We start from the raw sequence: 14,538 nt of genomic DNA on the forward strand, positions 1-14,538 counted from the left end.
TTACATCTGATTCTTATAACACCTCTCAGTGGAGCATGGGAATACCCAGTATTGAAAAAATGCACAGAATTTGCACAGCTTTGCAGCTGCATCCAAGCACGCAGTTCTTATCTTCACTGGCATGAAACAAGAAACCAATTAATTGATTTTGGGTTTCCATAAGAAGGAAAAAACAGGGCTTGTTATTCATGTATTTTTTAAAGCTTTGCTCAAAGATGTCCAGCTTCTATTCTTCAATATATTAAGTCAAGCTCTTTGCAAGCTATGCATAGCATCCTTCAGCACTATAAATTCTCCTACTGAAGAAGAAAACAGCAATAAGAAAGGACCCCTGTTTCAGGTTCACCGACCAGAAGTCATCACATCCCCAGCAGGTACGTGAGGCTTGCAGCAGGCAGGTCAGCCCATCATTACTTTGGTCCCTTTGAAACTCAGCTGCAATGTATTTCGTTCCTGTCTTTTAAAGGACATGCAAATAAGAGATCATTAATGCATTTACTAATTGCAGCTGGTTCAAATTGTCTCAAATATTGAGAATGATCACATTTGAAGGTCGCACAACAGGGACAGGCAAAGGATGGCAAACTTCAACCAGTGAAACTCCGGCCTTGTATCCCTGCTGATGAGCAGGAAGCCAGCAATTCTTAAGGAATCCCATCTGTTTCTCCAACTCATCATCCCAAAGCACCACAGCTAGAGATGGAGGGAAAAAAATGCAAAGTACTTACAGAGCACTGCCAGTGTGAGACCTTCACAGCTCCCTTCAGGCTCCTGCACACCTGCGTGTGCCAGAGAGCTCTAACTTTAAATGCAAAGAAACGCTCAGCCTCCTGCAGTACATCAATGGGAACCTGCACTCAGCAGGACCCAGCAGCTGCAGGGATACATTAGTAAGAACAGCGTCCCTGGAGTGTTTTGCCTCATTTTCATCCTGAAGAGAGAGCTTCGTGACAGGCTCCTGAACTCTGATGTTTAAAGAAGTTCTTGGGTTTTATGGCTTAATGATGGAAGTAGGCAAAGCAGCAGTGACACAACTTGAAACTGTTTATTAGAAAAGTCTAGATTCCCTGGCAACTCACCGCTTGGGCTTTAGCTTACTGCTACCACTAATTACTTTTATCTACTTAATTTTTTATATGTATGCTCCTATCAGGCATTCATTAGCTCTGTCATTTTTTTCCTCCCTCATTTCTCACTAATTTCTTCCTGCATACAAAGAACACTTGCAAGTTTTTTTTTTTTTCCAGTGGCACAGAGCTGCTTAAGCAATGCTAAGATCCTTCTTCAGCTGGGGTTTACATGCACTATCTTTCCTTGGTTCATTTGCTTCCTCTCCTCATGTGGCTACATGAAGGCGTGATAACAACACAGTCCTCCACTCCCAATTTTAATTTATCTAATTTCCTTTTATTGCTCCCAACCCATACTTTCACCTTGAAGCTCTCCTCACTGCCAAGGGCAACAGTCTTGTGATACAGATACATTAATTGAAGAAAAACTGGGGCAGTGTTAAATGTTTTATCAACATAACTCTGAAAGTCAAGCCCCCCAAAAACACTTAAATAGATCATCTGTGGCATTTGTATGAAGGATATTAAAAAAATACTGATTCCTAGTTTAATTTCTTTGCCCTTACTTACATCAGAAAGCACTACCCATACTCCTTCCAGCTGCTCTGCTCACAGCCCCAGCCTCTCAGCAGTTGGCCTCCTAGATCAAAAGCAGCACAAAACTTTAGTCTTCCAGGGCATTTACTTAACTCTCCTTTCAACACCTCAAAATTAGAGGAAAGAAAGAGTACAGCCTCAGGAATCCACGTTGCAACACCTGTGGTAGTTGAATAGCAAGAAGAGATTGCTTGCAGTGACTCTCCTTTACGTTGCTCAAGAGAGAACAAATCATGCCAAGTTTTCAAGCCTTGTCATTAGCTCACTACATGGAAAGAGCTGTTATCAAAGAAAGAGATCACCACACCTCTCATAAAGAGATGCAGGTGAGCATCAAGATGAAGTTCAGCTTCTCCCCCCATGCAGTTCCACAAGGATGGCCTGGAAGGTCTGGGAGTTAATCCAGAGAAGCAGCAGGGATTAAAATCTATTCTGTCCCAGATCCCAGCAGTGCCGTGCAGCCACACTCATGCAGCACATGAAAGTATTTCCTACTTATTCATATTGTTCCATACTACTGATTTCACTTTATGTAACCAACCCCCAGCTACAAGCCTTCAGAGCTACAGCACTGAGCAGTGCTGGGCAGAGAAATCACTGCCAGCTCTGCACAGCCACAGCAGCCCAGCTCACGTCCCTGGTGTGTCCATCAGGGCTTCTCACAGCAACAGGGACACAGCAGAACCACGTTTTGGTACAGAAGATGGCCATTAAGATGCACAGTGCTGCTGTGGAATAAGCATCGATTCTGCAAGGTCTTAGGAATCATTACTTTCTTAATAACCACATTAAGAGAGGAAAATGAAAACTGCAAAAAGCAACAGGCAGGTGATGGTATTACATTAAAAAGAAACAGAAGCTACACAGTTGATGATGTTCATGTCTGATAGAGAAAAAAGATGCAGCTGCACCTAGGAGAAAAAGTGAGGGGGACTCTGAAGTTCTATTTTCAGTTGTATTACTGACTTGTATCCTAACAGCCAGGGGACATAAACTGAAATGTAAGCCTGTAAAATGATCTGAAAACACCTGTTCACAGAAGTTGATGTTTTCTCCTGATATACTTCTGAAATGCTTGGAATCAGAAACACAACTAGATGGACACAGAGCCCCCGTGACAGACCAACTACCAAATTTCCAATCTGTATATTAAAAAAAGCTCAAAGTTGAACAGCACTTGTCACTCAAATTGCACTCTACTCTCCCAATCAATTGGGAGTGCTGGGAAGCTCAGCAGCAAAGCATTCCAGTAAAAAACCTCTGTACTGGAGCGGGTTTGAGGTTACGTCCCTTCCTATTATTCATCAACATGATTTTCATCTTCCTTCACTGTCAGGTTTTCCTTAATAAGAGATGCATAACCCACATGCCAAAAAAGCTTTTAAAACTTACATATTGAATGGAGCTGGATACACTTTCTTTTGGCTCTTGCACTGTGGCATTATAATGTTGTTTACTTTATTAGAAACAGCTTTGTCAATTGTCAGCCTTGGGGGTTTACATGAACACTTGAGAATATACAAACTCCAGCACACACAACTTGAGGTGTGCAGAGCGAACACCAACACATCCCAAGAGATACCCAAATCTACTCAGAATATGCTTCTATGTCCAATCAAGCTCAAAAGTCCCAAAGCATATCTCAAATAAATTCACGCTCCATAGGGTCAAAACATCCAGCACAAGAAGTTCTATTAGCAAACCCCTCCATAACTTCTAACAAATGTAGATACATTCATTGGCCTCGTTTAAGTTTTTCTCCTTTATTGACAGTTTTGATATCCACACAAGAATAGGGAAAAAAAAAAATCTGTAAGAAGAAACCGATAGCGTGTCCCATCCTCCTTTTCACAAACAATACAAGATCAGATAATGTAAGGCAGTATATCAAGTGATATAATTGCTAAAACAAATACTAAAGCAAAAGAAGAATTCAGGTTGATGATTTAAACGCTTGTAAATTCGAGCCATCATAGAAAGTGCTTATTTAAAGCACTGATTGAAATAATTTCATCCCGGAGGCAGGAGATTGCTCCTGCCCTCAAAGTTAAAAATAATACCACCATTAACCTCAGCAACAATTTTCTAATTGCCAAAGATTACAAATCTTTTATGCAGCATTCATCCACAGAGAATTCAATCACTCTACTTTGCCTTCCAAAACCACGACTGTAATAGTAGCTGTAAGACAAGTTCCCTTTTATAAAACAAAACAACCCTCAAACTTCTGTGATGTATTTTATATGAAAGTGTAAAACACTCACTTTGCAAAGTGAAAAAGTCTGTCATATCAAACTGTCTCTAAACCAATGCAACATCTCACGTGACTATTTATGTTTGGTGCATAAGCAAAAGGAGGGGCTGCTTGGAGCTCTTGTCTGACATTTCCGTGCCAGTTGGCACTACGACACGAGCAGCTGGTCCCACATTTTGTTCCTTAAACCCTGAGCAATAAGGACTCTCAATATCTGCCAGCAAAGCAATGGACATCAGAAGGAACAAAAAGGGCAAAGTCTCCTTTTCAGAGCATCCAGAATTATAAACCGTTTGTGCTTTCAAGAGCCACAAAGAGATGCAGCCAAAATTCACATTCATGCTCTCTGTTTCTCAAACATGTACAGAGAAATAAATCAATATTCATCCTAAGCTACAGAAGAACCCCTCACACACACACACACACACACACACACACACACACACACACACACACACACACACACACCCCCCTCCCAGGTTTTGGATCTCAAGCAGTATATAAATAGTGCTACACTGTACACTGAAACTGATAGTAGTTCTCCTATGGCTGCCCTATAGTCCTGCTAGGGCTGTGTTATGAACTGTGTCCAGCCTTACAGTAATTAAGGCAACCAACGATGCAAACCCACATGCTATCTTCCATTTCTCCTCTTCTCATGCTCTTGTCTTCCAATCAAAGCTCCTCCTCTCATCACCCTGCCCCATTCTGCTCTTTGGAATAACGAGTCCCTGTACCTCGTTACTCCAAAGCAGACACTGGATGTTTCCAACTGCATGGGCAGAAAAGACAGCAACAGCCCTTTTTTCAGGCAGGTATTAAACAAACAAACAAACAAAACAACCAACCAACAGCTTTCCTCAGTACAGTTCAGAGTTTCCAGCACCTGACCAGCCAAGCACATACACATCTCTCTGTGAGAACACCAGCAGCTGCAACATGGGGTACTGAGCATCAGCTCCCAGTACCAGGAGCCAACACTATTGCTCTTCCATAAGAAGACGTGGTTTCATCTCAATTGCAGGAGAACCTGAGGTGTAACAGGGCAATAAGCAGAAGGGAAACTAAGGAGATCAGCACATTTCATCCTCCATTTCCTCTTAATCCCATGCTGATCATAACCAGATTTTTCAATACCTCTGCATCAGTGTGTTTGGAGAACACACATTGCAGGGAAAGTTTAAGCAATTCTTTGGTGGAATCTATGAGTAGACTACCTGCAAATGAATCAAGTTCCCATTTAAAATGCAAGTTCAAAGAAGTGCAAGTGAGCCATGGAACACATCAGAGAGCACCTTCACTATCAGAAGAAACATTCTGAGCCCTTCAGCAGTTTTCCATCTGGTAGAGAATGAAAAAGTGAAGATATTTATTACATTAAAAGTGTATTGATTGAAAGCAGTACCGTATGACAGTATCAGCTACTGTAGCAGAACTTAAAATGTTTACCTTTAAGGGGGCTTGGGGGGAGGGGAGTGGGGGCAACACCTTTTCAACATTAAGGACAATGAGAAAATTTGCAAGGGATAACATTCCAGCACTGAAAGTAAATGCAAATAAATGTTCCTTTCTCCAGGGGAACTTTGAGGTTTGTCGACATAACGTGCTATGGATAATTGCATTGTGGTTTAGCAGTTAAAACACGTCCTTTGATTGTCTGGCTGGAGATGTCAGCTGCTCACACAGCTGTGAATCAGACAAGGTCGGAGATGATGAGAGCCAGCAATGTTTCAGCATCACAATCAATTTGTACCAGCAGCACTGGTACTCTGAGCTCTGAGGTCTGTCACGGCACCAACCAAGCAGTGGCACTTCATCCTCTCCCACTGGCTGCTTTAGTGCTCAGCAGCTCTGAAGCTGCTCTGCCTGGAGCCTGAGCCTTCCTCCCAGCTCAGTACCAGGTGCAGCCACGTCAGCAGCTTTTCTGGCATTACACTTCTACACAAGTAGAAAGAGGTAGATTTTCTATTTAGATTACTTTATAGGTAGCCATTTATTCTAGACTTAAAAGCTTCATCTTTTTATTTCCTGACTGCAATCAAGGTAGATCACTTTTCCCAGACCAGGAACAGCTTCCATATCTAAGCATCAGGCCATAGGGCTTAAATGGGCAGTTACTCAAACCACGATTCACGCACTCTCAGTATTTGCTCTGCACTAACTACCCATTAATACTCTGCAACCTTCAAAACATTTTATCAGCAAAATAATGAAAGAAATTACATTGCTTAAAGCTATATTACTTCCAAATAAAATCACTACAGTTGGCAGTAAATCATAAACTGCTTTAATAAAGGCACTAGCCCAAGTGTTTAACACCAGCTAAAGGGCTGAAGGGAAAGCACAAAAAAAAAATATAAAGGCACTCTCCAACTTGCTGCAGCTGCTGATGACGCATACAACTCATAACAGCTCTGAGATCACGAGCTGCCTTTCTGTACATCTTTGTCAGCATGGAAACTTCCTTCTGGAAGTATCTGTCTCCTGTTGTCACGTTAACATCAGGGTGAACTGAAACTCTACGTGGCTAATAAAAACAGAAGATCATTAAACCTTCGTGATCTTTTACACTGAAGATCTCCTGGGCAAAGAGATGGCCTTGAGCCAGAGGAACTGGTCTGTCCAGCTGGGCTGGTATCTAAGTAACGGCCAGTGACGAGAATGGTGATCATAACCTGAACATGACCAGGGAGTTGGCAGCTGTCAGGAATTGGTAGTCATAAAGGCTGTTTCTAAGAAAGAACAGCCTCACTCTCATCTGCGCCCTTTTTCAGAAGGTGGTGGCACAGGGAACACATTCCAGAGCTCATTATAGAGGTTTTCATACTGGGGCACAAAGACACTGCTAGGAACACACAGCTCAGTTAAAACAGCATGAATGTGCCACATGGCACGAGCAGCAGCAGCTCACATTAGCCTTCATCTCCGGTACCCTGAGGTGCAGGCTGAACACCCCAGCAAAGGCAGCTCCCAGACTTTGTGTGTAATTATAGCAGCTGCTGCCCTTAAACTAGTTTTCAGAACTCTCATCTGAAATCCATGGATTCACAGAGCTTACAGAAAACAAGCATTCTGTTCCTTTTTCTGGATCTATTAAGAATCTACGACGTGCTCAAAACAAAGAGCAAGCTCTGCGTGTTGAGGTTTGAGGACCTTGGAGTGTTAGTGTCAGACAGCTCTGGGACACCTTTCTGGGTCACAAAACATGATGGGACTCATCCAGCAATATATCCTAACTCAGCACAATCAGAGGCTCCTGGAGCCAAGGCAAGGCCTTGTCAGAACATGAGGGCAATGGACGTGCTGTCATTTCCTGCTGGGAAGGTGTGATACATGTGCCAGGGAAACACGTGCAACAGGTCAGGTGAAGCAGAAGAGCTCTGAAGGGTCCCAAAATCAAGGGGAAAATTAGGTGCTCAGGCCTGAGGAACAGAATCACAGCACAGGGCCCACTTGAAGTGCTGCTGTGCTGCTCCAACCAGGGAGAACTGGATTGCAGCAGAACAGAGCATCTGGAGCCTGGAGATTGTTACAAAAATGAAGCTGCCAAAAGCCAAAAGTCCAGTTTTAAAACACAATTTACACCCTAAATATTTGGATCTCTCTAACAACAAGGAGAGAAGGAAAAATATTGTTGTGGTCCAAAAGAGCTACTGAAACATGAAAAAAGTGCACAAAGCTCGAGTGACCTGCTGCTTTTAGTAATCTCATGTGACAAAAGAGTACAAATTTTTAGTCTAACACTCAAAAATATGCAGCTCCCTGACCTACAGAACCGATTGTTTCAACATCTCACTGCCCCAAAGCCGCATTTAAGTTTGTTTGTTAAACATCCTGGCTGGACGTGTCAAACAAAGCTAGCTAATGCGCCTTTACCACTGTCTATCAGTACACTAAGTAGCATCAGTAGCACAGATTTGCACACCTTTAAGGCATTCCTCATTACCAAGCCTCCATTTGCCTTTAAATATTGCCTATACACCTAAGGATGTGAGCAGGATGTGGGACTGAGTCAAAAAGCATCAAGCACTCCAGCGAGGGCTGCTTGAGCATTGTTGCTCAGCAGCTGTGAAACACCCATCCCATCTATGGCAAAAGCTGCACAGCTCTTACTGCGGAGCAGGAGCACGCACACAAACACTTCCTAGGAGTTATTCAAGCTCAGAGAGAAAGTTAAATGACTGCTCATAATCTAAAAGCATCTATGAATCAAAACTGATTTAATTAAAGCAGCTGCCTGTGCACCCAAACATAGAAGCACCGATTCAAGCTAAGTGGGCAGAATACACTGAAAATTAATTGACTTTTCGATTTTTATAAAAATTGAAAAAGATTCAATTCCACACCCGAAGAATAAATACAGCTGTGAGTGACAGTGCTAAGGGCTCTCATTTCCAATTACAAATTTTTGCACCTTTTAAGCAATTATAATCACATTTTTGCAGCTCACGTGGGAACACAGACCCCAGAATGAGCCAACTGTAGCTTTCTTGGCAGAAAATCATGGTCCTGCAATAAGATACCCAAGAACTGTTCCCTTTCATTGGTGACTATGCCATCCCACTGCTGTTCAACACCACCACCTGAGCTGTGACCTAAGCACGCAGTACAGCAGAAGTTCACTCCCAATCAAACCTCCTACAACTCGTTTGTTGTGGCAGTCCTCAAGGAGACAGCACACAGCAGCAAGCTCAGCCCAGTGAATCAGGGTGGATTCATCATGCTTTCAAGTACCTGTACTTCAAATGCACAGCAGGCTCATTTGCACGCAGCTGGCACTGGGCTGCCTTCTCCAGGCTTTACCTCAGCATTCACATTTCCATAGGCTCAGACAAAAAGGAAAAGGACTCACCGCTATCTTCTGACCTTCTTTTTTTCCCTCCTTGTCTTTGAAAGTTAATCAGTAACCAGAGATCTCTGCTAACAGTTCATGCTGCTGATCTCAAGGTCCCACGACCCACAAAGCTTTAGAAGATTCTGTGCATGGTTGAATACATAGCCATACGTACAGCAAATTCTTTGCCTTCACGTTTGAGCTTCCTACACTATGAACAAGGAGTATTTCACATCCTGCAACACTGTATCTGCAGCTCTCTAAACAGCCCTAGCCTGCTTATCCAGGTGGGTAAGAACACTTCAGGAGGTTAAGAGAAATAAAAAAAAGCAAGACACTTCTCATGAGACGGTTACTGAGCTTCTCACTCTGGTGGTCCACATCAGTTTTCAACCTCAAACAAGCACAGGTGGCATTAAGGACCTTAAGGTCCTAATGCTTTCATTTTAAAAGTTGTCACCTCCTGGGGTTGATAACACGATATGCAACGTGGCCACAATGATAAAACTGCAGATGGTGAGCTGCTTCATCTTCGACCAATACTGAGATCTCAGCTAAAACCGAACACTTAAACCTTAAATATCTCAAAGAAACCCTCAGTAAGTCATAGATAAAATGGTTAAATCCTTCTGGTGAAACGTCCTTTCCTTCTAACTGCTCAGCTTTCAAATTCATAGAATATTATTTTATCATTTATCTGGTTTGTTACTCCTCAGTCCAGACAGCCCCACAGTCAGAAAAATGAACAACAACAAAGCCAACATGCGAGGCATCTTTCAGCTTGATAAAGAAGCTGAGGAGGCGGCAGACAAAAGCTTTCTTCACTTCTGCTTTGATTCTACTCACCGGTCTCTCAGTGAGACAACAGGGCAAAACTTTTGTCACTCTTCCTAGCCTGTTTCTTTGCCTCTGCCCACACTGCATTGCAATTACTCAGCCAGCAGGAAAAGACAACCTGACGTTGTATAAAAAGAGCACACTACACACCATACATCAAGTTTCACCTCTAAAACATTATTCCCCACAGCAAGCAATACAGCAGTGCACCACGTCCTTCGCTGTAACGGTGCATTAATAATAATTGCTGTCTGTTGCTTTCTTTGCAAGTCCGCCACAAAATCTCAGTCAATGACTGCCATTCTATTCAGGATAAAACAGTTAAAATGGAAGAGCACGTGACATAAGAGAGAAGTGGAATTTATGCAAAGAGTTGGCAATACTTAAACAAAACTTGGATATCCTCATAAACCAGCATTACACAGTAATTTGTGTTACTTGAATCATGCTTCTCTTTCCTTCTACTTCAACCTGATGCGGCAGGAAGTAATTAGCAGGGATGTGTTGCCTTGCATACAGCTAGAAAGAATTAATCTAGCATTTCATTTGTGGCATTGTCCATTTGGAAAACCATTTCTTCCTGCACACACAACAGTTTGTTTCTAGCTCTAGAGATTTGCATTTCCTTCTTTATCTGCTACACAGCAATATTTGATGGGAGCCCAGAGCGAAAATATCATCTTTACGAAGGCTTTGCTACTTCTGCAGGAAAAGCGTTACATGATTGTTTTTTTTTAAACAAAAAGATACAAATAAGCCATCCAGAAAACAATTTCAAAGGGAGACTTGAAATTTAATATTACGTACTACAGATTAAATAAAACCATTCATTTTGTTATTTCTTTTCTCCCCCTCTCTTTTCTATTGAGAACTATGATTCCCACAGATAAAAAACCGACTTTCTGCCATCTGTTTTTGCTGTGTGCAAAGCATACAGGTCTCGTTTCTGGTTTTAAGTAAAAACTGGGTGGGAGAATAAGCGATGCCCCCAGCCATCAGACACTTATTTTTTGTGGGAGAAAAGGCCACAAAGAACAGCTGGGGATTTTATGAGAAAGACAAATAAGTGACGCTCTTACGCTTTTAAACATTAACTTCAGTAAGGCTTGGAGGAAGAGCTACAAGGCCCTTCAGAATGGCAGGCCTCAGAGAAATGCTCACACTTGGCCACAGTGAGAAAAAGTTCCCTGGGGAATCAAAACAATTAAGGTAATTGAGCTTTCCACAGATCTAGTATTACAGTTCTAACATTTTTATGGATGTAGTTTCAAGCTCCACAACAAAATATATCTGTATGTCTATACGCACACATATACGCATAGGGCACTTCCTTGTCCTTTTGCTATGCTGTGTTAGCTTTGGGTTAAAGGAACTGAGTGTGCAATCCAACGTGGACCAAGATACACAGATGATACAAGTTGAAGAAAGAAATCAAATCTTTCTTTAGCAATGCCAAAGTTTAACTGTTGACACTGTATTTCTACTGGTAACAATCTCAGAATACTGTTTAAAAACGAGACGATATTCTTTCAGACTCATTTTGGCTCATCATTTGAGACGGGAACGCCGGGTTTAAACAACAGGGAAGACAACAAAAGACAGAACAAAGTCCCTCCTGTCCAAAGCCTCAGAAAACAAAAGAGCCAGATGTACCAAATTCACAGACCAGAAGTTATATCCCTTGATGAGAAGATGTGGATCAGCTCGTGATATGTATACATATTCCTACTACTATTCCTCGAAGGCCAAGGAACAGTGATCTGACACGAGTTTGCCAATAAGAGTTGGCACAACTGCATCCCAACCAAAAAACAGACACAAAAAGGAAAACAAAGTTCAAACACAATCACGATTTTTATGAAGTTGACAATTTTCAATATCCAAAGTGCTGCCTTTATTTTTAAACACTGAACACTGCAAAAAAAAAAAAAATATAAAAAAAAAAAGCATTATCACTTTACAGCTGTGCAAGCAACACAAGAGAAGGTTTATAACTATTTGCCCAAGGCCTGGATTTTCCAGCGAGCACTCACAGGTTTAGAGGGACAGCAGATGCCACCTTTGTGCTCCTGTGTTTGGTCACTGCCCAAGAGCTTCTAGGAAGGATTCAATAGTTGACCTGTGGAAGCAGCTGGATTAAAACCCAAGCACTCCTACTGTATAGCACATGCAGCTTTACTTCTCAGCAGGAGCACTTGCATGAAAAACTTCAGTATTCCTCTCCAGCTTCCATTACCCTAACAAAACCCTTAAGATAATTTCATCCCTTGCATAATGGATGCTGGATCTAATGTCATACAAGGAACCTCCTCCTCTTCAGCACTTCTTTGCCGCAGTTATGAAATACATGCTTTCTGCCATACAAAAAGCTAACTGGCAGCACCACAATCCTAAGCAAAGAGGAAACTATAGTTTCGACATTTGTCATCTAAAATAAAGGACATATTACAGCATGAAAGAACACTAATCGCACAGCACAACTGAAAGGAAACCACTATCTAATAAGTTCAGAGGTTAAACACCATGAGTTTCAAAATAACAGTTTTTCTGGATTGCCACTAGGAAGGGGACAAGTATGAAACACAAATATTATTTTTGTTAAACCAATATGTAACTCATAAGCGTGGAATTCATTCTCCATGACCTGTTTGTCTTCAGAGGAGGGCGAATCACAGAGAAGGCACACACACAGCCCAGCTCCGAGGCTGAACGCATGCAGGATGCTCCTTTGGAAGCGCTGCTGACGAGCACAGCCCCTGACAGCCCTTTGCCAAAATCAGAGCACACGGCACTCCGTGCTCACAAAAGATGCCTCCAGGGAATTTGTGCTCATCAGCATTATTCTGTGCACGTAGGAGCCACCTTCAACGGCTTTTACTTTAATTAAACCTTACTACTGTAAAGGGCAGAGAGGGCACGAACACATTTACACTACACTGCAACTGAAAGTGGGAATGAAAGAGAAAGCAAATAGAGTACCTTCCTCCCTCCGTACTCAGAGACTCTTCCCCCCCACCCGCTCCCCCAAAGAGGAAAGGAATCCCCCATTGTCTCAAGATAACCGCTCGAACCTTACAGGCAAGGACACGTCCGCTCTTCGTCCTGTAATCATCCTCCCCCCCACCCCATCTCCAGTTGAGCACTTGCCTCTCCTCCGTGCCCATCAAATATCCCGAAGATGGAGGGATGAGTCTTGTTCACCAGGTCGGTGATTACTTCGAACCTGTCCTCCATGTGATCCCTCCGGCCTTGGATGGAATAGACAGCCACGTTGTGGCTCTTGAACTCCCAGGTCTTGGAGAACTCGGCATCCAGCACGTCCAGCCCCCCGAGCCTGTCATTCTGCATGATCTCGGCCACCTTGCCCTTCACCATCTTCACCGCATCCCTGCTGGACTTAACAATGGTTTTCACCTCATCCGTGTGGAAGAAATAACTCCACAGAGCCAGGCTGATGCACAGCAAGAACAGGGTCTCCGGTCTGAGCAAGAAGTAACGCATGATCCGACCCAGCAGAGACAGCAAAGTCATTGTATCCTCTATCATTTATTATCGAGACCGTGTATCCCCACACCATGCAACGCGCTCCCGGCGGACGGGACAGGCTCGAGGCGAGGCAGCGGATCAGTGCATGCTCGGCCGGGGCGCGGCCGGCAGGCGGCCAGCGCCGAGTCCCGCTCCCCGCGGCTCCCCGCTCCGGCCGGCGCCCCGGGGGGGCCGCTCCTCGCCCCGCCGCCGCCGGCCCCGCGGCGCCCCGTGCCTCCTGCGGAAAGCGGCCCGGCCCGGCTGGGAAGGCTCCGCCGGTGCCGCACACCCCCTGCGGCCGCAGCACCCCTCCGAGCCCGAGCCCGCCACGGGCAGCCCCTAGGCCGCTGCTCCTCCTCGGGGCCCCGCGGGAGACAGCCGCGCTCCGGCGCTCTCGCAGCTCGCAGCGTCGCGGAGGCAGGGGCCGGCCGCAGCGAGCTGGCGTCTGGCAGGGCCGCCGCGGGTACCTGGCCGCCGTGCCCCCCGCGCCTTGCGCCGTCCCTCCCTCGGGGCGGGGCGCCACCGCCTCCTCCTCGCCCGGCCCCGCCGCCTGCCTACAAGTCCCGGCGGGCGCCGCGCGGGAGGCCACGCGGATTGGCTGCCGGCGGCGAGAGGGATTGCGGGCGCTGTAGTCCGGCGAGGCTGCGCCCAAGAGAAGCGAGAGCCGGGAGCCTGCAGCCCCGCAGGCATCTCCCAGGGGCGTCTGCGGGTTTCCCGTCACCTCTTGTCTCCCCGCGGGCGTCTCTGTCTGTTCTGACCCTTCCCGAGTCTCCTCTCCCGCCAGCTCTTTCAGTGCTGTGCGTGCTTTGTTAGCGGGAATAGCGACCAAAAACATCCCTCTTGTGGATTTAACAGCAAGAGGTAGATTCAAGCGAAGATCAATGTCAAGTGATCGGGGGGGCAGCAGTGTGATCGACCGCTGGACTCCCCCAGGCTACAAGCACCGGGCTGAGCTGCTCCCAGCCCAGGAGCAGTTGGAGACCCCTCGGCAGCCCCGACTCCACTCAAACCCAGAGAAACAGAGAAACAAGACGGGGCTGTGGCTGTTCTTGAAGCCAGTCGTGGAAGATTACCTTCTACATGTAATAAATGATCTCCAAGATGCACTCACGTGCAATTCACTTTTGGGTGAAGAGGAACAGAAGCAGACATTTCCAAATTATCAAGCCAATAGTTGAGGGTGTCTACACAAGGCTAATGAAAAGAATAAAGGAACTCCTGAAAATGTGTATTTTCTTTCTCCGACCCACTTCCGAAAGTTGTTTTTCTGATAACTGCTCAGCAATGGAAATTACAAGCTGTGACTGCGAGCAGAAGTTTGCCGGGATAAAATCAATTCAGCGCGCCGCCTGAGTTGCAAATGAGCGGGAGGGATTTTCAGCCAGCTGGCAGAACGGGGGGTCTGAAAACAGACAAAATTC

General features: G+C 44.8%; 1 protein-coding gene across 2 annotated transcripts in view; it reads right to left on the reverse strand.

Moving 5' to 3' along the window:
- Positions 1–13,308, reverse strand: part of PPM1L (protein phosphatase, Mg2+/Mn2+ dependent 1L) — an 88,096-nt gene extending 74,788 nt beyond the window's left edge. Inside the window, exon 1 of one of the 2 annotated variants that reach the window (XM_048955434.1) lies at positions 12,736–13,308. In XM_048955434.1, coding sequence (XP_048811391.1) covers positions 12,736–13,138 — 403 coding nt within the window. In that variant the 5' untranslated portion in view covers positions 13,139–13,308. The remainder of the gene's footprint in view (positions 1–12,735) is intronic. The other variant, XM_048955433.1, reaches the window with a different exon arrangement.
- Between the last annotated feature and the right edge of the window lie 1,230 nt (positions 13,309–14,538).

Source organism: Lagopus muta, chromosome 9 (genome assembly GCF_023343835.1).
Source record: "Lagopus muta isolate bLagMut1 chromosome 9, bLagMut1 primary, whole genome shotgun sequence".
Taxonomy (NCBI): domain Eukaryota; kingdom Metazoa; phylum Chordata; class Aves; order Galliformes; family Phasianidae; genus Lagopus; species Lagopus muta.